Genomic DNA, 27,553 nt, shown 5'->3' with positions numbered 1-27,553 from the left:
GGAGGGAGCCAGTCATCAATATAACCTGACTAGAGGGAGCCAGTCATCACTATAACCTGACTAGAGGGAGCCAGTCATCACTATAACCTGACTGGAGGGAGCCAGTCATCACTATAACCTGACTGGAGGGAGCCAGTCATCACTATAACCTGACTGGAGGGAGCCAGTCATCAATATAACCTGACTAGAGAGAGCCAGTCATCACTATAACCTGACTGGAGGGAGCCAGTCATCACTATAACCTGACTGGAGGGAGCCAGTCATCACTATAACCTGACTGGAGGGAGCCAGTCATCAATATAACCTGACTAGAGGGAGGGAGCCAGTCATCACTATAACCTGACTAGAGGGAGGGAGCCAGTCATCACTATAACCTGACTAGAGGGAGGGAGCCAGTCATCACTATAACCTGACTAGAGGGAGGGAGCCAGTCATCACTATAACCTGACTAGAGGGAGGGAGCCAGTCATCACTATAACCTGACTAGAGGGAGGGAGCCAGTCATCACTATAACCTGACTAGAGGGAGGGAGCCAGTCATCACTATAACCTGACTAGAGGGAGGGAGCCAGTCATCACTATAACCTGACTAGAGGGAGCCAGTCATCACTATAACCTGACTAGAGGGAGGGAGCCAGTCATCACTATAACCTGACTAGAGGGAGGGAGCCAGTCATCACTATAACCTGACTAGAGGGAGGGAGCCAGTCATCACTATAACCTGACTAGAGGGAGGGAGCCAGTCATCACTATAACCTGACTAGAGGGAGGGAGCCAGTCATCACTATAACCTGACTAGAGGGAGGGTGCCAGTCATCACTATAACCTGACTAGAGGGAGGGAGCCAGTCATCACTATAACCTGACTAGAGGGAGCCAGTCATCACTACAACCTGACTAGAGGGAGCCAGTCATCACTATAACCTGACTAGAGGGAGGGAGCCAGTCATCACTATAACCTGACTAGAGGGAGGGAGCCAGTCATCACTATAACCTGACTAGAGGGAGCCAGTCATCACTACAACCTGACTAGAGGGAGCCAGTCATCACTATAACCTGACTAGAGGGAGGGAGCCAGTCATCACTATAACCTGACTAGAGGGAGCCAGTCATCAATATAACCTGACTAGAGGGAGCCAGTCATCAATATAACCTGACTAGAGGGAGGGAGCCAGTCATCACTATAACCTGACTAGAGGGAGGGAGCCAGTCATCACTATAACCTGACTAGAGGGAGCCAGTCATCACTATAACCTGACTAGAGGGAGCCAGTCATCACTATAACCTGACTAGAGGGAGCCAGTCATCACTATAACCTGACTAGAGGGAGCCAGTCATCACTATAACCTGACTGGAGGGAGCCAGTCATCACTATAACCTAACTAGAGGGAGCCAGTCATCACTATAACCTGACTAGAGGGAGCCAGTCATCACTATAACCTGACTAGAGGGAGGGAGCCAGTCATCACTATAACCTGACTAGAGGGAGGGAGCCAGTCATCACTATAACCTGACTAGAGGGAGCCAGTCATCACTATAACCTGACTAGAGGGAGCCAGTCATCACTATAACCTGACTAGAGGGAGGGAGCCAGTCATCACTATAACCTGACTAGAGGGAGGGAGCCAGTCATCACTATAACCTGACTAGAGGGAGGGAGCCAGTCATCACTATAACCTGACTAGAGGGAGCCAGTCGTCACTATAACCTGACTAGAGGGAGCCAGTCATCACTATAACCTGACTACAGGGAGGGAGCCAGTCATCACTATAACCTGACTAGAGGGAGGGAGCCAGTCATCACTATAACCTGACTAGAGGGAGGGAGCCAGTCATCACTATAACCTGACTAGAGGGAGGGAGCCAGTCATCACTATAACCTGACTAGAGGGAGGGAGCCAGTCATCACTATAACCTGACTAGAGGGAGGGAGCCAGTCATCACTATAACCTGACTGGAGGGAGGGAGCCAGTCATCACTATAACCTGACTAGAGGGAGGGAGCCAGTCATCACTATAACCTGACTAGAGGGAGGGAGCCAGTCATCACTATAACCTGACTAGAGGGAGGGAGCCAGTCATCACTATAACCTGACTAGAGGGAGGGAGCCAGTCGTCACTATAACCTGACTAGAGGGAGGGAGCCAGTCATCACTATAACCTGACTAGAGGGAGGGAGCCAGTCATCACTATAACCTGACTAGAGGGAGGGAGCCAGTCATCACTATAACCTGACTAGAGGGAGGGAGCCAGTCATCACTATAACCTGACTAGAGGGAGGGAGCCAGTCGTCACTATAACCTGACTGGAGGGAGGGAGCCAGTCATCACTATAACCTGACTGGAGGGAGCCAGTCATCACTATAACCTGACTAGAGGGAGGGAGCCAGTCATCACTATAACCTGACTAGAGGGAGGGAGCCAGTCGTCACTATAACCTGACTAGAGGGAGGGAGCCAGTCATCACTATAACCTGACTAGAGGGAGGGAGCCAGTCATCACTATAACCTGACTAGAGGGAGGGAGCCAGTCATCACTATAACCTGACTAGAGGGAGGGAGCCAGTCATCACTATAACCTGACTAGAGGGAGGGAGCCAGTCATCACTATAACCTGACTAGAGGGAGCGAGCCAGTCATCACTATAACCTGACTAGAGGGAGGGAGCCAGTCATCACTATAACCTGACTAGAGGGAGGGAGCCAGTCATCACTATAACCTGACTAGAGGGAGGGAGCCAGTCATCACTATAACCTGACTAGAGGGAGGGAGCCAGTCATCACTATAACCTGACTAGAGGGAGGGAGCCAGTCATCACTATAACCTGACTAGAGGGAGGGAGCCAGTCATCACTATAACCTGACTAGAGGGAGGGAGCCAGTCATCACTATAACCTGACTAGAGGGAGGGAGCCAGTCATCACTATAACCTGACTAGAGGGAGGGAGCCAGTCATCACTATAACCTGACTAGAGGGAGGGAACCAGTCATCACTATAACCTGACTAGAGGGAGGGAGCCAGTCATCACTATAACCTGACTAGAGGGAGCGAGCCAGTCATCACTATAACCTGACTAGAGGGAGGGAGCCAGTCGTCACTATAACCTGACTAGAGGGAGCTGACCAGTTCTGAAAGCCTTTAGCCGTGCCCTCATCCTACTCCTCTGGTGATGTAGACGTTATCCCAGGCCCTGTGTGTCCCCAGGCGCTCTCATTTGTTGACTTCTGTAACCGTAAAAGCCTTGGTTTCATGCATGTTAACATCAGAAGCCTCCTCCCTAAGTTTGTTTTACTCACTGCTTTAGCACACTCCGCCAACCTTGATGTCCTTGCCGTGTCTGAATCCTGGCTTTGGAAGGTCACCAAAAATTCTGAAATTTCCATCCCCAACTACAACATTTTCCATCAAAATGAGAGGAGTTGCAATCTACTGCAGAGATGGCCTGCAATGTTCTATCATACTTTCCAGGTCTAAGCCCAAACAGTTCGAGCTTTTAATTTAAAAAATGAATCTCTCCAGAAATAAGTCTCTCACTGTTGCCGCCTGTTACAGACCCCCCTCAGCTCCCAGCTGCCCTGGACACCATATGTGAATTGATTGGCCCCCATCTAGCTTCAGAGTTTGTTCTGTTAGGTGACCTAAACTGGGATATGCTTAACCTCTCTAGGGGGTGTGGGACGCTACCGTCCCACATGGCCAACATCCAGTGAAATTGCAGAGTACCAAATTCAAAAACAGAAATACTCATTATAAGAATTCATAAAACATTCAAGTGTTATACATCGGTTTAAAGATTAACTTCTTGTTAATCAAACCACGGTGTCAGATTTCATAAAGGCTTTACCGTGAAAGCATACCATGCGATTATCTGAGAACAGCGCCCAGCAGACAAATCATTACAAACAGTTACCAGCCAAGTAGAGGAGTTACACAAGTCAGAAATAGCGATAAAATGAATCACTTACTTTTGATGATCTTCATATCGTTGCAACTCACAAGACTCCCATTTACTCAATAAATGTTTGTTTTGTTCGATAAAGTCTCTCTTTATATCCAAAAACCTCCGTTTTGTTCATGCGTTTTGTTCAGTAATCCACAGGCTCAAAGGCAATCACAACAGCCAGACGAAAAATCCGAAAGTATCAGTAAAGTTCGTAGAAACATGTCAAACGATGTTTATAATCAATCCTCAGGTTGTTTTTAGCCTAAATAATATATAACATTTCAACCGGACAATAACGTCGTCAATATAAAAGGTAAACAAGAAAGGTGCGCTCTCGGTCTCGCGCATGAAAAATCTCTGAGATACTGAATGGTCCACTCATTCAGAGTGGTCTTACACTCTCATTTTTCAGGATGCAAGCCTGAAACTATTTCTAAAGACTGTTGACATCTAGTGGAAGCCATAGGAAGTGCAATTTGAGACCTAAGTCAATGGAATCTGTATAGGCAGTCAATGGAAAACTACAACAACAACAAATCCCACTTCCTGGATGTATTTTTCTCAGGTTTTCGCCTGTCATATCAGTTCTGTTATACTCACAGACATTATTTTAACAGTTTTGGAAACTTTAGAGTGTTTTCTATCCAAATCTACCAAGTTTACTTTGGCACGCTTTTCATCCGGAGGTGAAAACAGTGCCCCCTACCCTAGTGAGGTTAACACCCCGGCCGTCCTACAATTCAAGCTAGATGCCCTCAATCTCACACAAATTATCAAGGAACCCACCAGGTACAACCCCTAAATCTGTAAACATGGGTACCCTCATAGATATTATCCTGACCAACTTGCCCTCCAAATACACCTCTGCTGTTTTCAATCAGGATCTCAGCGATCACTGCCTCATCGCCTGCATCCGTTATGGGTTTGCGGTCAAACGGCCACCCCTCATCACTGTCAAATGCTCCCTAGAACACTTCTGCGAGCAGGCCTTTCTAATCGACCTGGTATACATATTCGTCGCCAAACCCACTGGCTCCAGGTCATCTATAAGTCTTTGCTAGGCCGACTTCACTCAGCTCACTGGTCACCATAGCAACACCCACCCAATGCACGCACTCCAGCAGGTATATCTCACTGGTCATCCCCAAAGCCAACACCTACATTGGCCGCATTTCCTTCCAGTTCTCTGCTGCCAATCACTGGAACAAATTGCAAAAATTTCTGAAGTTGGAGACTTATATCTATCTACCTCATTACCTTTAAGCATCAGCTATCTGATCAGCTTACCGATCGCTGCAGCTGTACACAGCCCATCTGTAAATAGCCCATCCAACTGCCTACCTCATCCCCATGTTTTTATATACTTTTTTTTGCTCTTTTGCACACCAGTATTTCTACTTACACATCATCATCTGCACATCTATCCCTCAAGTGTTAATTTGTTAAATTGTAATTACTCTGCTTCTATGGTCTATATATTGCCTTACCTCCTTACTCCATTTGCACACACTGTATATAGATATTTCTATTGTGGTATTGACTGTACGTTTGTTTATCCAATGTGTAACTCTGTTGTTTTTGTCCCACTGCTTTGCTTTATCTTGGCCAGGTCGCAGTTGTAAATGAGAACTTTTTATTTATTTTTTGGACCTTTATTTAACCAGGAAGGGCTCATTGAGATTTAAAATCTATTTTTCAAGAGCGTCCTGGCCAAGATAGGCAGCGCCAAGTCATTACAAAAATTACAGACAAACATGAAAAACTACAAGTAATCTAGTAAAAACCATAGAATTAACAAAGAATATAACAAAATCAAAAACAGCAAATTAAAAACATTGACATGTCAGGGAATCAGTCTCAAGATCCTTCATCAGTGATTTAAAAACACCAATCGGGACAAGTTCTTCCAGTTTAAAAGTATTTTGTAAGGCGTTCCAAGACGATGGCGCAGAGTACATGAAAGCCCTTTTACCAAATTCAGTTCGGACATTTGGAACAGTTAGCAGGATAAAGTCCCGCGAACGAAGAGAGTACCCACCACATTTCTGAACAATAAAAATGCCCAAATAAAAAGGTAGTAAACCAAAAATGTCTTTGTAAATAAAAGTATACCAGTGACTGAGCCTACGAGTGACTAGAGAAGGCCAGCCAACCCTGGTATATAAAGTGCAGTGGTGCGTAAAGGTTTTGCAATTTAAAATACATCTGAAAGTGCCATGGTAAAGGGTGTCAATTGATCTCAAACACTGAGCGGAAGCATTCATATATAAAATATCCCCATAGTCTAGTAAAGGCATAAACGTAGCTGATACTAGCCTCCTTCTGGCTTCAAAAGAAAAACAAGCCTTATTCCTAAAATAAAATCCTAATTTCAGCTTCAATTTTTTTGTAAGTTGTTGAATATGCATTTTAAAAGAGAGGCCATCATCAATCAAAATTCCAAGATATTTATATGTTACAACCTCAATCTCCTTGCCCTGACAGGTAGTAATAGGTGAAAGGTTCAGGGGTCTATTTCTGGCTTTAGAAAACACCAGAAGTTTAGTTTTGTCAGTATTCAGGATAAGCTTCAATTGAGACAAGGTATGTTGAACAGTATTAAAAGCAGTTTGCAAGTTCTGGAAAGCTTTTGTAAGAGATGAAGCACAACAGTAAATAACAGTATCATCAGCATAAAAATGAAGTTGCGCATTTTGGACATTTTTGTCTAAATTATTTATATAAATAGTGAATAAGAGAGGACCAAGTACAGAGCCTTGGGGCACACCATTCAAGACAGACAATTTAACAGACCTAAGCCCATCAAATTGAGTGCACTGAGTTCGATCAGACAGATAGTTAACAAACCATGCAACTGCATGCTCTGAAAGACCTACACTCAACAATCTCTGCCTTAGTATAGCATGATCAACTGTATCAAAAGCCTTAGAGAGATCAATAAAAAGTGAGACACAATGCTGTTTTTTGTCAAGAGCTTCAGTGATATCATTTAAAACCATCATGGCTGCTGTAATTGTGCTATGCTTCTTCCTGAAACCCGATTGGTACATTGATAAAATAGAGTTAGTATATAAAAACTCTTTTAGCTGGTCACTCACAAGGGTTTCAAGTATTTTCACCAGGGGTGACAGCTTTGAGATTGGCCTATAATTATTTAAAAGAGTTGGATCTCCCCCTTTTAAAAGTGGCAGGACAAATGCTGATTTCCAGATCTTTGGAATTTCATTACATTCCAGGGTTAGATTAAACAGATATGCAAGTGGTTCAGCTATGAAATCAGCTGCCAGATTTAAAAAGCAGGGATCCAAAAGATCAGGACCTGCAGGCTTTCTCTGATCTAAGGATTTCAGGGCCTTATGTACCACCTGCACTGAGAATGGCAAAAAGCTAAAAGTTTGACCAGCTCTCACTGGTTCATCAACACAAGGTTGTACAGAGACAGAGGACACTGAATTAAACAGCCTACCAGATGATACAAAGTGCTCATTGAAACAATTCAGCATTTCAGTTTTGTCATATATAGCAACAGAGTCCTTCAATACACATGATGGTAATTCATTAACATTACTGTTACCAGACATAGACTTAATAGCAAAACTTTCTAGGGTCATTCAGGTTATCAGTGGTAACAGACATAAAATATTCAGACTTGGCCTTCCTGAGAAGAGAAGAACACTTGTGTCTGTCTTGTGTCTGTGTGTGTGTGTCCAGTGTGTGTGTGTGTTTGTGTGTCTGTGTGTGTGTTTGCATATGTGTGTCCAGCATGTGTGTGTGTGTCCATTGTGTATGTGTCCAGTGTGTGTATGTGTGTGTGTGTGTGTGTTCTGTGTGTGTTTGTTTCCAGTGTGTGTGTGTGTGTGTGTGTGTGTGTGTGTGTGTGTGTGTGTGTGTGTGTGTGTGTGTGTGTGTGTGTGTGTGTATCCTGTGTGTGTGTGTGTGTGTGTGTGTGTGTGTGTATCCAGTGTGTGTGTGTGTGTGTTTGTGTGTCCAGTGTGTGTGTGTCCAGTGTGTGTGTGTGTGTGTGTGTGTGTGTCCAGTGTGTGTATCTAGTGTGTGTGTGTCTGGTGTGTGTGTGTGTCCAGTGTGTATTTGTGTCCAGCGTGTTTGTCCAGTGTGTGTCCAGTGTGTGAATCCATTGTATGTGTCCATTGTGTGTATGTGTATCCAGTGTGTGTGTGTGTGTGTGTGTGTGTGTGTGTGTGTGTGTGTGTGTGTGTCCAGTGTGTGTGTGTGTGTGTGTGTGTGTGTGTGTGTGTGTGTGTATGTGAATGTGTCCAGTGTGTGTATGTTTATTCAATGGGTGTATCTGTGTGTGTGTGTGTGTGTGTGTGTGTGTGTGTGTGTGTGTGTGTGTGTGCGTGCGCGTGTCCACTGTGTGTGTGTGTGTGTCCAGTGTATGTGTATGTGGGTGTCCAGTGTGAGTGTGTGTGTGTGTGTCAGTGTGTGTCAGTGTGTGTGTGTGTGTGTGTGTGTGTGTCCAGTGTGTGTATATGTGTGTGTGTGTGTGTGTGTGTGTGTGTGTGTGTGTGTGTGTGTGTGTGTGTGTGTGTGTGTGTGTGTGTGTGTCAGGTTATTATTTACAGGGACACTGAGGAGTCATTATAAACCCAGAACCCTGGATAGAGGGGCTCAGTGAATGTGGAGGTGAATGTGATCAGGTGGGTCAGTGTGTCAGAGGAGGCTCTATAGAAGGACAGAGTGCCGGCTGGCCAGTCCAGATACACTCCTACTCTGTGGGAGCTGGAGGAGCGGACGTCTATGGTAGTGGAATTATTATCGTGACAGGCATAGTAACTGTTGTCAGAGCAGGTCAGACTCCAGGACTTGTCATTACATCCAAGACAACAGTCATTAACCTCTCCTCTCCTGTTGATTCCTTTATAAGTCACTCCTATAACAGCCTCCCTCCCACTCCACTCTGCCTCCCAGTAACAGCGCCCAGTCAGACCCTCTCTACACAGCACCTGTCTACATCCCACAAATCTCTCTGGGTGATCAGGATACGGCTGCTCCTCTCTCCTCCATGTCACCTTTCTGTTCTCCTCAGACAGAGAGAGGCGTCTGTCTACTGTGTTTGGGTCGAGTGTGAGATCACAGACATCTGATGGATGAAACCAGACACAATATTAGAAATCATCATCATTCACATTAGAATGTTAACTCACTTTTCACTAATTCATTTAATGTAGATGTTTCTAGGTATCAAAAGGAGAAGTTAAGGTAACTTGAGACTTGTTGAATGATCATATGTTATACTATGAGGTCTACCTGTGTTGATTCTAAGCTTCCTGGAGCAACCGGAAGTGGTTAAATTCACCCTAAAGGTGTTTTGATGCACCAAACCTGCAGTTTGTGAAAATCACTGTATTCAACTCAGGATTCTGTAAAAGCCTACCCCAATGAGGATATGTGTTTACTTTTAGCTTCCTGTGCCAACCGGAAGTGCCTTAAATTGGGGGCATAGGGGCTGTTTCGAAGGGTTAAAAAAGTCACATCTTTCCAAAACTTCATATGTGTGATTAGGCAACCCTCATGAACCTCTAAATCAGTCATTTATCCCATCAGATTTGCAAAACAAACTAACACACATACACATCTAGGCCATAGTAACACAGTGTGGGGCTTAGAGACATACACTGCCTGCAATAGTTAACTTCATTTGAACTATCAAAGAACCGTCAGACCTAGAGCTCTGAAACTTTAGAAACCTGTTCTAGAGCTCAAGTCGATAGTGCACGGTGAGTTACGTGGCTCTAGGAGGTTCTCAGACCGAGAAACAGACTCGTACATTTGCAATAACATCACAAAAATGACGACATTTAAAAAAGTCCCAGAGTCGCAAGACTAGGTGCATTGAAACCGCCTCGGCCCATAGAGATGGACCCTAACGTTTCATTCAAGGACCCCGTAGCAACTCCCGGAAAATGTGGATTTTCAGCACCAATTAAGGTCGCTGCTCGGGCTTCAAATGACCTATCGAGCCGAAACTTAGGATTCGGTGTCGCCTCAGCTAGGCCTACACATAATGTCCGAACTGGACCCACAGCTAGAACGTAACTATGTGTTTTATGTTTTTATTATGGTTTAACTTGTTAGTGCTAGGGGGCAGTATTTTCACCGCCGGATAAAAAACGTACCCGATTTAATCTGGTTACCACTCCTACCCAGTAACTAGAATATGCATATACTTATTACATATGGATAGAAAACACCCTAAAGTTTCTAAAACTGTTTGAATGGTGTCTGTGAGTATAACAGAACTCATTTGGCAGGCAAAAATCTGAGAAGGTTTCATGCAGGAAGTGGCCTGTCTGACAAGGAGTCGTTCTTCTTGTTTCTGTTTATTGAAAAGTCAGGATCTTAGCTGTTACGTGACACTTCCCACAGCTCCAATGGGGTCTCAGAGCCCGGGAAAAACCTGAATGACGTAATTCAAAGCCCTGGCTGAAACACAGGAGCGCTTTTGCTAAGTGGTCTATCAGGGGACAAAGGGCTTTAGGCGCATGCACAGTCCGCCCCCATCTTTCTGTTTTTCCCTCATTTTACAGACACGCAGATTCCCGGTCGGAATATTATCGCTTTTCTACGAGATAAATTGCATAAAAATTGATTTTAAACAGCGGTTGACATGCTTCGAAGTACGGTAAAGGAATATTTATAATTTTTTTTGTCACGAAATGCGCTATGCGCACGACCGTTATTTACCATTTCGGATAGTTTCTGGAACGCACGAACAAAACGACGCTATTCGGATATAACGATGGATTATTTGGGACCAAACCAACATTTGTTATTGAAGTAGAAGTCCTGGGAGTGCATTCTGACGAAGAACAGGAAAGGTAAGACCATTTTTCTTATAGTAAATGTGATTTTGGTGAAGGCTAAACTTGCCGGGTGTCTAAATAGCTAGCCCGTGATGGCTGGGCTATGTACTTAGAATATTGCAAAATGTGCTTCATCCGAAAAGCTATTTTAAAATCGGACATATCGAGTGCATAGAGGAGTTCTGTATCTATAATTCTTAAAATAATTGTTATGCTTTTTGTGAACGTTTATCGTGAGTAATTTAGTAAATTGTTAGTAAATTCCCCGGAAGTTTGCGGGGGGTATGCTAGTTCTGAACGTCACATGCTAATGTAAAAAGCTGTTTTTTGATATGAATATGAACTTGATTGAACAAAACATGCATGTATTGTATAACATAATGTCCTAGGTGTGTCATCTGATGAAGATCATCAAAGGTTAGTGCTGCATTTAGCTGTCTTCTGGGTTTTTGTGACATTATATGCTAGCTTGAAAAATGGGTGTCTGATTATTTCTGGCTGGGTAGTCTGCTGACATAATCTAATGTTTTGCTTTCGTTGTAAAGCCTTTTTGAAATCGGACAGTGTGGTTAGATTAACGAGAGTCTTGTCTTTAAATAGCTGTAAAATAGTCATATGTTTGAGAAATTGAAGTAATAGCATTTCAAAGGTTTTGAAAATCGCGCCACAGGATTCAACTGGCTGTTACGTAGGTGGGACGAATTCGTCCCACCTAGCCCAGAGAGGTTAAACAGAAGATGCTGTGAATTATGGGCCTGCTCTGAAATATGTGATAGTTGGCTGCTAAACTAATTGGAAAAAGTTGGTGTGGTGTCAGTATGTATCAGTTTGGTGTCAGAATGATATCTAATTGACTGATGGACGGTGACTTGCTGGCTGACTTGTGTCCATTTGCAATAAGATTCAACAGTGAAAAAACATCACCAAATGGACATGATGAAATCAACACAACGAGCGATGGAGAGGACCCACTAGCACTGCCCGGCCATCCCGAGTTCATCGGGCCAGTCAATTTTGCATTTCTGCAGTATTTTTGAGCATGTCAAATTAAAACATATTGCAAATGGACAGCCGTGCACCTGGTGATTGGAATGGGTTACCAGGAGCACATTTTAAAAACGTTTTTTAATGCCTTTAGGGGGAGCAAGGGGTCTACGGTTGGGTAGGGAGCACCCCCCACCCATGCCCATCCAATAGGGGGCGCCCCTGGTCATTTTGGACGTTTTTCAAAATGTTAAAAACAACAGAGTCCCACTTCTCCCTCATCATACATGACACATAGACCATCTAGGTTGATTCATGGCTTAACATAGGGCTATATGTCATTCGGGCAGTATAAATGCCATTTGGACATGGTTCACTGACTTTTGGGTTTGGAAACCAACTTCCTATGATCGCACATGGCAAATGGACATAACATCCTGATTTGGCACTTTCAATACTTTCATATTGCATTTGGACATTTCTTATGGCATTTGGGAATGGTTCACTGACTTTTGACTTCGACGTTTGACTTCCTATGAAATCATATTGCAAATTGGCAAAACATATGCCTTATGGACAAGTAAAAAAAATATGAGAATATAATATGACAAAGGTATGTTCATACAGTTCTTATACATATATAATTGACAAAAAAAATCGAAAGAATTTTGAAAAGCGGTCTAGAGAGCACTTTTTTAGAGGGTGATACATTTTTGTGGTTTTTTTTTCACATTTTCAAAATTTGACCCTTGGGTCTTGACTTGATGTGCATTTGCAATATGACAATTTACTGTGGAGCGCGCTTGCCATCTTATGGATTTTTGCTGTGTGACACTTGGCATTTTCCATATGAGATTTGCCATAAGCTTTGAAATAAATGCCGTCCATTTGAGTGGTATTGGACATCGTGTATATGTTTCGTACGGTGCCAATATGTTCCCATTCATAATTGTCCATTTCAGGATGGACACACACACACACACACACACTGGACACACACTGGACACACAAACACACACACACACACACACTGGATACACACACACACACACACACACAGGATACACACACACACACAGGACACACACACTTGAATTAGGACTTATTCTTTGTCATATTCCTCACAGCAGTCAACACTCACATTTTCTAAGCCCAGGTTTCATTGTGTTCTCTCCACCATTTTCCACACTGTAGCGGTAAGCAGAAGAACAGACAGTCAATGAGTGATACACACACACACACACACACACACACACACACACACACACACACACACACACACACACACACACACACACACACACACACACAGAGTCAGCATAGAACTTTGTCCAAGTGGTGTTAAGAATGTTTGTCATAACTAGCCTGATAAGTCAAACATGTCTGATATGAACATTGACATAAACCCTCTACATACTTGAGTTTCTCCAGTCTGCAGTGTGGATCCTCCAGTCCAGCAGAGAGCAGTCTGACTCCTGAGTCTCCTGGGTGATTGTAGCTCAGGTCCAGCTCTCTCAGGTGTGAGGGGTTTGACCGCAGAGCTGAGACCAGAGAAGCACAGCCTTCCTCTGTGACTAGACAGCCTGACAGCCTGCAAAGAGTCAAATCATAATAAAATCACACTGACATTCTTTGGTGGTGAAAATAGTGGCAGTATATATTTTTTCTACATATTCAGATATATCAGTGTCCTGAAACCTGCCATATCTATTCATAAAATAATGTATCATTACTAGAAATGACAAATGATCAAAGTATTGCTTGTTGAGAGAAAAATGTATAGTACAAATATTTGAGTAGACTGACCAGACCAGTTTAAAAAGCAGCATCAGTCAAAAGACTCAGATTTAGATTGTATTGAGTATACAGTCCACACCATATCTATTTTGACAGTGAAGATAACATTTTAAATGTGGCTCTAAACTCCAACATTTTCGATTTCAGATCAAATGTTTCATATGAGGTGACAGTATATAATGTCACCTTTTATTTGAGGGTATTTTCATACATATCTGTTTCACCATTTTGAAAAATAAAAGCACTTTATGTATCTAGTCCCCCTATTTGAAGAAGTCATAAGTATTCTGACCAATTCACTTATAGTGTATTAAAGTAGTCACAAGTTGAGGATTTGGTTGGTTTACTCATTGGTATGATTTGCAGTTTGTTTTGGTTGTGTTTTGGGTTATGTTTCAACTTCATGTAATTGTCAATAAAAGCCTTTGACACTTATGAAATGCTTGTAATTATACTTCAGTATTCCATAGTAACATCTGACCAAAAATATCTAAAGACACTGAAGCAGCAGACTTGTGAAAAATAATATTTGTGTCATTCTCAAAACCTTTGGCCACGACTGTATATGTATGAATACCTTTAAATAAAAGGTGACATTCTGTACTGTCACCTAATATGAAACATTCTATCTCAAATCCAAAATGCTGGAGCATAGCACCAAATGTAAAATGTAAGCTTCACTGTCCAAACACATATGGTGTGGACTATGTGTGTCTGGTAAACACATGTGGATCTGGTGAACAGTTATCACTTGTTGACCAACTACAGGAATACTGACCTCAGAGTCTCCAGTTTACAGTGGGGATTCCCCAGTCCAGCAGAGAGCAGCTTCACTCCTGAATCCTTCAGGTCATTGTTACTCAGGTCCAGCTCTCTCAGGTGTGAAGGGTTTGACCTCAGAGCTGAGACCAGAGAAGCACAGCCTTTCTCTGTGACTCCACAGCCTGACAGCCTGCAACAAGATCATCATGACTTCACAAACACACTGTTTATTTAACACCAGTAGTGTAGAAGGACAATGATATTCATTTCTTCCTGATGATAAGTTCTTAAATGTCATTCTATTTACTCACAGAGCAGCTCTGGAGGCTTTGACCACTGGCAGCAGCCTCAGAAGACCTTCCTCTGATCTGGAGAATTTCTTCAGGTCAAACACATCCAGCTCCTTTTCTGAAGTCAGCAACACAAAGACCAGAGCTGACCACTGTGCAGGTGACAGGTTGGGTTCTGAGAGACTTCCTGAGCTCAGGTAGCTTTGGATCTCCTCCACTAGAGAATGGTCATTCAGTTCATTCAGACAGTGGAACAGATTGATGCTCCTCTCTGGAGAGGGATTCTCCCTGATCTTCTTCTTGATGTACTTTACTGTCTCTTCATGGCTCTGTGAGCTGCTTCTTGTCTTTGTCAGTAGACCTTGTAAGTGCTTCTGATTGGACTCCAGTGAAAGTCCCAGAAGGAAGCGGAGGAACAGGTCCAGGTTTCCCATCTCACTTTGTAAGGCTTTATCCACAGCACTCTTGTAGAAAGTAACTTCAGGCTCATCTTTTGTTTTCAGTTTGTCCATGAGATTCTCATTGTTGTTGATGAATGAGAGGAACACATATACAGCAGCCAGAAACTCCTGAATGCTCAGATGCACGAAGCAGTACACCTTGTCTTGGTACAGAACACATTCCTCTTTAAAGAGCTGTGTGCACAATCCTGAGTACACAGAGGCTTCATTGACATCAATGCCAACCTCCTTCAGGTCTTCTTCATAGAAAATCAGATTGCCATTCACAAGCTGTTGAAAAGCCAGTTTTCCCAGTGACAGAATGCTCTCTTTATTCCAGTGTGGACCTGTCTCTTCTATCCCAAGATACTTTTCATTCTTCTGTTTGGTATGAAACACCACAAGGTGTGTGTACATCTCAGTCAGAGTCTTGGGCATCTCTTCTCTCTTATGTTTCAGCATGTGTTCGAGGACTGTTGCAGAAATCCAACAGAAGACTGGAATGTGGCACATGATGTGGAGGCTCCTTGATCTCTTTATGTGTGAGATGATTCTGTTGGCCAGGTCCTCATCACTGAATCTCTTCCTGAAGTACTCCTCCTTCTGTGGGTCATTGAACCCTCGTACCTCTGTCACCTGGTCAACACACCCTGAAGGGATCTTATTGGCTGCTGCAGGTCGGGTAGTTATCCAGAGGAGAGCAGAGGGAAGCAGATTTCCCTCGATGAGATTTGTCAGCAGAACATCCACTGAGGTTGACTCTGTGACGTCCCAACAGATCTTGTTCTTCTGGAAGTCTAGGGGCAGTCGGCACTCATCCAGACCATCAAAGATGAACAGAACTTTGTACTTGTTGTAGATGGAGATTCTTGATTGTTTGGTTTCCATTGAGAAGTGATAGAGAAGTTCAATGAAAGTGTGTTTGTCCCCTTTCATCAAATTCAGCTCCCGAAAAGGGAATGAAAACACAAATTGAACATCCTGATTTGCTTTTCCTTCAGCCCAGTCCAGAATGAACTTCTGCACAGAGACTGTTTTTCCAATGCCAGCGACTCCCTTTGTCAGCACAGTTCTGATAAGTTTGTCTTGTCCAGTTAAGGGTTTGAAGATGTCGTTACATTTGACTGCAGTCTCTGGTCTTGCTTGTTTCCTGGTTGTTGTCTCAATCTGTCTCAGCTCATGTTCATTATTGACCTCTCCTGTTCCACCCTCTGTGATGTAGAGCTCTGTGTAGATCTTATTGAGAAGTGTTGGGTTTCCTTGTTTAGCGATCCCCTCAAATACACATTGAAACTTCTTCTTTAGATTAGATTTGAGTTCACGTTGGCAAATCACAGCAAGCTCATCTGAATCTAGAAATAACACAGATGTTATTAATATTACGTCTGTTTTAATGCCTACAGTACTGTAGGACTGTTATAAAGTTTTACATTATAATAATTTATTCTCTTAACTGACAGTATAAATGTGTAAATGTTTTCATAATGCATTACAGACTGGTGTAACTGATTATATTATTATTGGTGTTATTGATGGTATTATTAATGTTGTCTCTCTCTCTCTCTCTCTGTCTCTCTCTCTCTCTCTAAATTAATCACCACAACACATCCCTGCTGCTACTTGATGAGGTCACTAGGTGTTGTGTTAAGGCTGCTACAATATCATTGAGTTACACAGCTACTTTAGCTGTGCTTTAGCCACAGCTTTTAAATGTTATAAAACAGCATTCAACATGAGGCAGACAGATCTTACATTTCTCCAGTGTGTCAGCAAGCTCCTTCTGGTTCATTTTCCTCAGGACGTGCAGTGTGATCTTCAGAGCCCCCTCTCTGGCACTGCTCTCCTGCTTCTCATCTTCAGCATCCACCACTTCCTCATCCTGCTTCTGACTCTCAAAGCCTTCTGGGAGTTCTGGACTAAGAATCCTCTTGAACATCTTCAGCTCGTTCTTCACAAATGTCATCATTTTCTCTTCAAGCAACTAAAATAAATCAAGTAAATAAGTTAAGCAAGAGAATAAATGCTTTCTCTATAACACAATAATGAATAATTGACAGATCAACTTTACTTGAGGAAAACAAAAACAAATGTTCATAACAGGATCACATACACTGAATATAGAGTCCAGGTCTGTTTGATGACTCTGGGAAGACTGACCACTGAGAATCTCTGACTCTGATCTCTCCTGTTGGTTTCTGTGGACAAAACATGAGATTACATCTAATCAACCAGGGAGTACACACACACACACACACACACACACACACACACACACACACACACACACACACACACACACACACACACACACACACACACAAACAGGGAGGGAATGTTGTGTTTGTTTAATATTGTTTAAGGACTATGAAAATTGAAAAAATAAATGTGAAAATGGGAGAGGAGAAATGACTAGAGACAGTGTTGTTTAACTCACTGACCATGACCCATGAGTTCTTCTTACCTTTGTTCAGTAGAAAAGTCTCCCTCTCTAAACTCTATAGGATGATTCATAGACCAGTCACTCTTCATGGACACACAGCTGGGTACAGGGGAGGCTGGTCTCTCCTGCTTGATTGGACTTCAACACAACAGAGACAAACATTACATCTCTCATCTACTCTGAGCTCAGATGGGGAAACATAAGAAGAGTTCCAAAACGCAACATATCACTTTACAGAAATGAGCTTTTATTGTTTAAAGAAATTATGTATTAATTATTACATCTCTCACAGACAAGGATTTGTTTAAAATCTATCACTTGATGGTTTTATTTCAGAGACAGAAATCATGTTTTTTTATGCAAAATGCTATATATCTCCCTCACTCTCAGCGGTGACCGGCTCTGCTCAATTTGGTAATTAACTAAATAACTACATATATAGTGATTTTGGTTTATGTCAGTTTAATTGTTTGTTATGGTATAAGTTCTTATTTTATGATTGTAAGTGATAAAATTAACTAGTAATTCTCAGTAATTACTACTTTAGTAAGGAATAACACATGTTATCAGCACTACTTCAGTTGCTAAATAATTCCAATAGATGGGAGCATAAGACCACAATGACATTTCAGAATATTAGTTTAGTTTTCTCCCTGGATACACCACCACTCCCCGCGCTTCCTGCAGAACCCCTGCAGTACCTCCACAGACCCCGGATTGAGAACCCCTGATTTAGCAGATGCTCTTATCCAGAGAGATTTACAGTAACTGCATTCACCTTTTAAGATAGCTATTTATTTAGGAAATAAACTTAATGAATTATTCATGAAATTGTTATCTCACCTCTTAGCTTTGGTGTCATGTCCCCCAGAGAGATGCATTTTAGAGGCAGGGCCCCCCTCCTCTCTCTCCCCAGAGAGACTCATTTTAGAGGCAGGGCCCCCCTCCTCGCTCTCCCCAGAGAGACTCATTTTAGAGCACTGTCCCCTGTAAACAGAGATCCAGCATGTTGGTTGTGGTCAACACAGTAACAACTAAACAGAGATCCAGCATGTTGGTTGTGGTTAACACAGTGACAACTAAACAGAGATCCAACATGTTGGTTGTGGTTAACACAGTGACAACTAAACAGAGATCCAGCATGTTGGTTGTGGTTAACACAGTGACAACTAAACAGAGATCCAGCATGTTGGTTGTGGTTAACACAGTGACAACTAAACAGAGATCCAGCATGTTGGTTGTGGTCAACACAGTGACAACTAAACAGAGATCCAGCATGTTGGTTGTGGTCAACACAGTAACAACTAAACAGAGATCCAGCATGTTGGTTGTGGTTAACACAGTGACAACTAAACAGAGATCCAACATGTTGGTTGTGGTTAACACAGTGACAACTAAACAGAGATCCAGCATGTTGGTTGTGGTTAACACAGTGACAACTAAACAGAGATGCAGCATGTTGGTTGTGGTTAACACAGTGACAACTAAACAGAGATCCAGCATGTTGGTTGTGGTTAACACAGTGACAACTAAACAGAGATCCAGCATGTTGGTTGTGGTTAACACAGTGACAACTAAACAGAGATCCAGCATGTTGGTTGTGGTTAACACAGTAACAACTAATTATTTTATTCATTATGTCTTAGAAATAAAACCGTTTTCTAACAGACACATCCAAACAGTCAGGTTATTTAATGTAATTACTTTTTCTAGCCCAATGACTACTCAAAACCCTCCCACAAGGCCTGAACACTAACTAATAGCCCCTGATTGGCCTACATCTTATTTTGGGGCGGCAGGTAGCCGGACGCGCGCACACGCACACAGGGAGGAAATGTTGTGTTTGTTTAATATTGTTTTAGGACTGTGAAAATGGACAAAAGGAAAAGCCTATGGATTATGAAAACAACAACAATAAATGGGAAAATGGGAGAGGAGAAAAGACTAGAGACAGTGTTGTTTAACTCACTGACCAATGAGTTCTTCTTACCTTTGTTCAGTAGAAAAGTCTCCCTCTCTAAACAGTATAGGTAGACCCATAGACTTGTCACTCTTCATGGACACACAGCTGGGTACAGGGGAGGCTGGTCTCTCCTGCTTGATTGGGCTTCAACACAACAGAGACAAACATAACATCTCTCATCTACTCTGAGCTCAGATGGGGAAACATAAGAGTTTCATTACAAAACGCTAAATATCACTTTTCAGAAATGTTGGTAAATTATCTCATTATTTAAAGAAATGATTAAACCACTACAAGGCTTTATAAAGACTTTTAAAGTGGGTAATTTCCACATAAAATGCACATTTGCTGTTATTTTCCCGATGATGAGAAACTGTGTCAAATTAACATGGCATCTGCAAGTGAATTCATCTTTAGATATCTAGGTGGGACAACCACATATCACAGTTAAATATACTGGATACCAACATTCCACTCCTGATAAACAATGGATATATAGATATCTAGGTGGATATATAGATATCTAGGTGGATATATAGATATCTAGTTGGATATATAGATATCTAGGTGGATATATAGATGTCTAGGTGAATATATAGATATCTAGGTGGATATATAGATGTCTAGGTGGATATATAGATGTCTAGGTGGATATATAGATATCTAGGTGGATATATAGATATCTAGGTGGATATATAGATATCTAGGTGGATATATAGATATATTGGTGGATATATAGATATCTATGTGGATATATAGATAGCTAGGTGTATATAAATATATAGATATCTAGGTGGATATATAGATATCTAGGTGGATATATAGATGTCTAGGTGGATATATAGATATCTAGGTGGATATATAGATATCTTGGTGGATATATAGATATCTAGGTGGATATATAGATAGCTAGGTGTATATAAATATATAGATATCTAGGTGGATATATAGATATCTAGGTGGATATAGATATATAGATGTCTAGGTGGATATATAGATATCTAGGTGGATATATAGATGTCTAGGTGGATATATAGATGTCTAGGTGGATATATAGATATCTAGGTGGATATATAGATATCTAGGTGGATATATAGATATCTAGGTGGATATAGATATAAAGATATCTAGGTGGATATATAGATATCTAGGTGGATATATAGATGTCTAGGTGGATATATAGATATCTAGGTGGATATATAGATATCTAGGTGGATATATAGATATCTTGGTCGATATATAGATATCTAGGTAGATATATAGATAGCTAGGTGTATATAAATATATAGATATCTAGGTGGATATATAGATATCTAGGTGGATATATAGATATCTAGGTGGATATATAGATATCTAGGTGGATATATAGATATCTAGGTGGATATATAGATATCTAGGTGGATATATAGATATCTAGGTGGATATAGATATATAGATATCTAGGTGGATATATAGATATCTAGGTGGATATATAGATATCTAGGTGGATATATAGATATCTAGGTGGATATATAGATATCTAGGTGGATATATAGATATCTAGGTGGATATATAGATATCTAGGTGGATATATAGATGTCTAGGTGGATATATAGATATCTAGGTGGATATATAGATGTCTAGGTGGATATATAGATTTCTAGGTGGATATATAGATATCTAGGTGGATATATAGATATCTAGGTGGATATATAGATATCCAGGTGGATATAGCGCTTTGCAAAAAACACATTTTCATACACATCTAAAATCTAGAACAGTTATATAGAATGTACCCATAAGTAATCATTTCTAATAAAAAACTATTTAGAATATACATTCTTAAGCAATATTGTCAGCTCACCTCTTAGTTTTGGTGATATGTCCCCCAGAGATGATCATTTTAGAGCACTGAGCTCTAAAAAGAGATACAACATGTTGGTTGTGGTTAACACAGTGACAACTAAACAGAGATCCAGCATGTTGGTTGTGGTTAACACAGTGACAACTAATTATTTTATTCATTATCTCTTAGAAATAAAACCGTTTACTAACAGACACATCCAAACAGTCAGGTTATTTAATGTAATGACTTTTTCTAGTCCAATGACTACTCAAAACCCTCCCACAAGGCCTGAACACTAACTAATAGCCCCTGATTGGCCTACATCTTATTTTGGGGCGGCAGGTAGCTGGACGTGCGCACACGCACACACACACAGGGAGGAAATGTTGTGTTTGTTTAATATTGTTTTAGGACTGTGAAAATGGACAAAAGGAAAAGCCTATGGATTATGAAAACAACAACAATAAATGGGAAAAGGGGAGAGGAGAAAAGACTAGAGACAGTGTTGTTTAACTCACTGACCAATGAGTTCTTCTTACCTTTGTTTATTAGAAAAGTCTCCCTCTCTAAACAGTATAGGTAGACCCATAGACTGGTCACTCTTCATGGACACACAGCTGGGAACAGGGGAGGCTGGTCTCTCCTGCTTGATTGGGCTTCAACAGAACAGAGACAAACATAACATCTCTCATCTACTCTGAGCTCAGATGGGGAAACATAAGAGTTTCATTACAAAACGCTAAATATCACTTTTCAGAAATGTTGGTAAATTATCTCATTTTTTAAAGAAATGATTAAACCACTACAAGGCTTTATAAAGACTTTTAAAGTGGGTAATTTCCACAACAAATGCACATTTGCTGTTATTTTCCCAACGTGAGAAACTGGGTGAAATTAACATGGCATCTGCAAGTGAATTCATCTTTAGATATCTAGGTGGGACAACCACATATCACAGTTAAATATACTGGATACCAACATTCCACTCCTGATAAACAATGGATATATAGATGTCTAGGTGGATATATAGATATCTAGGTGGATATATAGATATCTAGGTGGATATATAGATGTCTAGGTGAATATATAGATATCTAGGTGGATATATAGATGTCTAGGTGGATATATAGATGTCTAGGTGGATATATAGATATCTAGGTGGATATATAGATATCTAGGTGGATATATAGTTATCTAGGTGGATATATAGATATCTTGGTGGATATATAGATATCTAGGTGGATATATAGATATCTAGGTGGATATAGATATATAGATATCTAGGTGGATATATAGATATCTAGGTGGATATATAGATGTCTAGGTGGATATATAGATGTCTAGGTGGATATATAGATGTCTAGGTGGATATATAGATGTCTAGGTGGATATATAGATATCTAGGTGGATATATAGATATCTAGGTGGATATATAGATATCTAGGTGGATATAGATATAAAGATATCTAGGTGGATATATAGATATCTAGGTGGATATATAGATATCTAGGTGGATATATAGATGTCTAGGTGGATATATAGATATCTAGGTGGATATAGATATATAGATCTCTAGGTGGATATATAGATATCTAGGTGGATATATAGATGTCTAGGTGGATATATAGATCTCTAGGTGGATATATAGATGTCTAGGTGGATATATAGGTGTCCAGGTGGATATATAGATATCTAGGTGGATATATAGATATCTAGGTGGATATATAGATATCTTGGTGGATATATAGATATCTAGGTGGATATATAGATAGCTAGGTGTATATAAATATATAGATATCTAGGTGGATATATAGATATCTAGGTGGATATATAGATATCTAGGTGGATATATAGATATCTAGGTGGATATAGATATATAGATATCTAGGTGGATATATAGATATCTAGGTGGATATATAGATGTCTAGGTGGATATATAGATATCTAGGTGGATATATAGATGTCTAGGTGGATATATAGATATCTAGGTGGATACATAGATATCTAGGTGGATATATAGATGTCTAGGTGGATATATAGATGTCTAGGTGGATATATAGATATCTAGGTGATATATAGATATCTAGGTGGATATCTAGATATCTAGGTGGATATAGCGTTTTGCAAAAAACACATTTTCATACACATCTAAAATCTAGAACAGTTATATAGAATGTACCCATAAGTAATCATTTCTAATAAAAAAACTATTTAGAATATACATTCTTAAGCAATATTGTCAGCTCACCTCTTAGTTTTGGTGATATGTCCCCCAGAGATGCTCATTTTAGAGCACTGAGCTCTAAACAGAGATACAATATGTTGGTTGTGGTTAACACAGTGACAACTAAACAGAGATCCAGCATGTTGGTTGTGGTTAACACAGTGACAACTAAACAGAGATCCAGCATGTTGGTTGTGGTTAACACAGTAACAACTAAACAGAAATCCAGCATGTTGGTTGTGGTTAACACAGTGACAACTAAACAGAGATGCAGCATGTTGGTTGTGGTTAACACAGTGACAACTAAACAGAGATCCAGCATGTTGGTTGTGGTTAACACAGTGACAACTAAACAGAGATCCAGCATGTTGGTTGTGGTTAACACAGTAACAACTCATTTTTTTATTCATTATCTCTTAGAAATAAAACAGTTTACTAACAGACACATCCAAACAGTCAGGTTATTTAATGTAATTACTTTTTCTAGTCCAATGACTACTCAAAACCCTCCCACAAGGCCTGAACACTAACTAATAGCCCCTGATTGGCCTAAATCTTATTTTGGGGCTGCAGGTAGCTGGACGCGCGCACACGCACACAGGGAGGAAATGTTGTGTTTGTTTAATATTGTTTTAGGACTGTGAAAATGGACAAAAGGAAAAGCCTATGGATTATGAAAACAACAACAATAAATGGGAAAAGGGGAGAGGAGAAAAGACTAGAGACAGTGTTGTTTAACTCACTGACCAATGAGTTCTTCTTACCTTTGTTCAGTAGAAAAGTCTCCCTCTCTAAACAGTATAGGTAGACCCATAGACTGGTCACTCTTCATGGACACACAGCTGGGAACAGGGGAGGCTGGTCTCTCCTGCTTGATTGGACTTCAACACAACAGAGACAAACATTACATCTCTCATCTACTCTGAGCTCAGATGGGGAAACATAAGAGTTTCATTACAAAACGCTATAAATCACTTTTCAGAAATGTTGGTAAATTATCTCATTGTTTAAAGAAATGATTAAACCACTACAAGGCTTTATAAAGACTTTTAAAGTGGGTAATTTCCACAACAAATGCACATTTGCTGTTATTTTCCCAACGTGAGAAACTGGGTCAAATTAACATGGCATCTGCAAGTGAATTCATCTTTAGATATCTAGGTGGGACAACCACATATCACAGTTAAATATACTGGATACCAACATTCCACTCCTGATAAACAATGGATATATAGATATCTAGGTGGATATATAGATATCTAGGTGGATATATAGATATCTAGGTGGATATATAGATATCTAGGTGGATAAATAGATATCTAGGTGGATATACAGATATCTTGGTGGATATATAGATATCTAGGTGGATATATAGATATCTAGGTGGATATATAGATATCTAGGTGGATATATAGATATCTAGGTGGATGTATAGATATCTAGGTGGATATATAGATATCTAGGTGGATATAGATATATAGATATCTAGGTGGATATATAGATATCTAGGTGGATATATTGATGTCTAGGTGGATATATAGGGATCTAGGTGGATATATAGATATCTAGGTGGATATATAGATGTCTAGGTGGATATATAGATATCTAGGTGGATATATAGATGTCTAGGTATATATATAGATATCTAGGTGGATATATAGATATCTAGGTGGATATAGATATATATTTATCTAGGTGGATATATAGATATCTAGGTGGATATATAGATATCTAGGTGGATATATAGATATCTAGGTGGATATATAGATGTCTAGGTGGATATATAGATGTCTAGATGGATATACAGATATCTAGGTGGATATATAGATATCTAGGGGGATATATCTATCGATATCTAGGTGGATATATAGATATCTAGGTGGATATATAGATATCTAGGTGGATATATAGATATCTTGGTGGATATATAGATATCTAGGTGGATATATAGATATCTAGGTGGATATATAGATATCTAGGTGGATATATAGATGTCTAGGTGGATATATAGATATCTAGGTGGATATATAGATATCTAGGTGGATATACAGATATCTAGGTGGATATATATATATATCTAGGTGGATATATATATATATCTAGGTGGATATATAGATATCTAGGTGGATATATAGATGTCTAGGTGGATATATAGATATCTAGGTGGATATATAGATATCTAGGTGGATATACAGATGTCTAGGTGGATATATAGATATCTAGGTGGATATATAGATATCTAGGTGGATATATAGATGTCTAGGTGGATATATAGATATCTAGGTGGATATATAGATATCTAGGTGCATATAGCGTTTTGCAAAGAAAGACAGTTTCATACACATCTAAAATCTAGAACAGTTATATAGAATGTACCCATAAGCAATCATTTCTGAATAAAAAGCATTTTAGAATATACATTCTTAAGCAATATTGTCAGCTCACCTCTTAGTTTTGGTGTCATGTCCCCCAGAGATGCTCATTTTAGAGGCAGGACCCCCCTCCTCTCTCTCCCCAGAGAGACTCATTTTAGAGCACTGAGCCCTAAACAGAGATCCAGCATGTTGGTTGTGGTTAACACAGTAACAACTAAACAGAGATCCAACATGTTGGTTGTGGTTAACACAGTGACAACTTAACAGAGATCCAGCATGTTGGTTGTGGTCAACACAGTAACAACTAAACAGAGATCCAACATGTTGGTTGTGTTTAACACAGTGACAACTAAACAGAGATCCAGCATGTTGGTTGTGGTTAACACAGTGACAACTAATAATTGTATTCATTATCTCTTAGAAATAAAACAGTTTACTAACAGACACATCCAAACAGTCAGGTGATTTAATGTAATTACTTTTTCTAGCCCAATGACTACTCAAAACCCTCCCACAAGGCCTGAACACTAACTAATAGCTCTGATTGGCCTACATCTTATTCTGGGGCGGCAGGTAGCCTAGTGGTTAGAGCGTTGGGGCGGTAGGTAGCCTAGTGGTTAGAGGGTTGGGGTGGCAGGTAGCCTAGTGGTTAGAGCGTTGGGGCGGCAGGTAGCCTAGTGGTTAGAGCGTTGGGGTGGCAGGTAGCCTAGTGGTTAGAGGGTTGGGGTGGCAGGTAGCCTAGTGGTTAGAGCGTTGGGGCGGCAGGTAGCCTAGTGGTTAGAGCGTTGGGGCAGCAGGTAGCCTAGTGGTTAGAGCGTTGGGGCGGCAGGTAGCCTAGTGGTTAGAGCGTTGGGGCGGCAGGTAGCCTAGTGGTTAGAGCGTTGGGGCGGCAGGTAGCCTAGTGGTTAGAGCGTTAGGTAGCCTAGTGGTTAGAGCGTTAGGTAGCCTAGTGGTTAGAGCGTTAGGTAGCCTAGTGGTTAGAGCGTTAGGTAGCCTAGTGGTTAGAGCGTTGGGGCGGTAGGTATTGAATTAATTCAACATGGACATTAATAGTTGCATAATAACACAAGGCTACAACAACAATAAACTTAAGGCTAGGTGGTGCACTCCATCAACAGCAGGTGCATTTCAAGAGCGGCAAATTTGAATCCAAATAAATGTCAAAATTCAAATTTTTCAAACATACAACTATTTTACACCCTTTGAAAGATAAACATCTCCTTAATCTAACCACATTTTACGATTTCAAAAAGGTTTTACGGCGAAAGCATAAATTTAGAGTATGTTAGGACAGTACATTTACAAGAGTTGTGTGTAATGTTTTGTCAATTCAAAGACAGGGTCAACAAAACCATAAAACCAGCTAAAATGATGCACTAACCTTTTACAATCTCCATCAGATGACACTCCTAGGACATTATGTTAGACAATGCATGCATTTTTAGTTCTATCAAGTTCATATTTATATCCAAAAACAGCGTTTTACTATGGCATTGATGTTGAGGAAATCGTTTCCCTCCAATAACCGGCAGTCAAGTCAGCGTCACAAATTAAATAATTAAAATTAGAAAACATTGGTAAAATATTATATTGTCATTTAAAGAATTATAGATTTACATCTCTTGAACGCAATCAACTTGCCAGATTTAAAAATAACCTTACTGGGAAATCACACTTTGCAATAATCTGAGC

The 27,553-nt window shown here is 40.5% G+C and overlaps 1 protein-coding gene and 1 long non-coding RNA gene across 2 annotated transcripts; both read right to left on the bottom strand.

Annotated features, from left to right (window-relative positions):
- Positions 1 to 6,368: 6,368 nt before the first annotated feature.
- Positions 6,369 to 13,478, bottom strand: LOC145877059 (uncharacterized). The gene is made up of 3 exons (XR_014391566.1): positions 13,163 to 13,478; positions 12,887 to 12,933; positions 6,369 to 9,038 (listed from the first exon to the last, which is right to left on the bottom strand). It is a non-coding gene; the product is annotated as an uncharacterized LOC145877059 (long non-coding RNA).
- An 826-nt stretch (positions 13,479 to 14,304) lies between these two features.
- Positions 14,305 to 25,950, bottom strand: LOC145877063 (NLR family CARD domain-containing protein 3-like). Its single transcript, XM_082972362.1, has 3 exons — positions 25,932 to 25,950; positions 14,616 to 16,386; positions 14,305 to 14,494 (listed from the first exon to the last, which is right to left on the bottom strand). The coding sequence occupies exons 1-3, from the start codon at positions 25,948 to 25,950 to the stop codon at positions 14,305 to 14,307; spliced, it is 1,980 nt and encodes a 659-aa protein (XP_082828488.1).
- Positions 25,951 to 27,553: the final 1,603 nt, after the last annotated feature.

This window comes from Salmo salar, unplaced genomic scaffold, assembly GCF_965601325.2.
Source record: "Salmo salar unplaced genomic scaffold, fSalSal1 ptg000669l, whole genome shotgun sequence".
Lineage (NCBI taxonomy): Eukaryota > Metazoa > Chordata > Actinopteri > Salmoniformes > Salmonidae > Salmo > Salmo salar.
The sequence above is the reverse complement of the archived record's forward strand: the minus strand, read 5'-3'. Positions and strand labels throughout refer to the sequence as shown.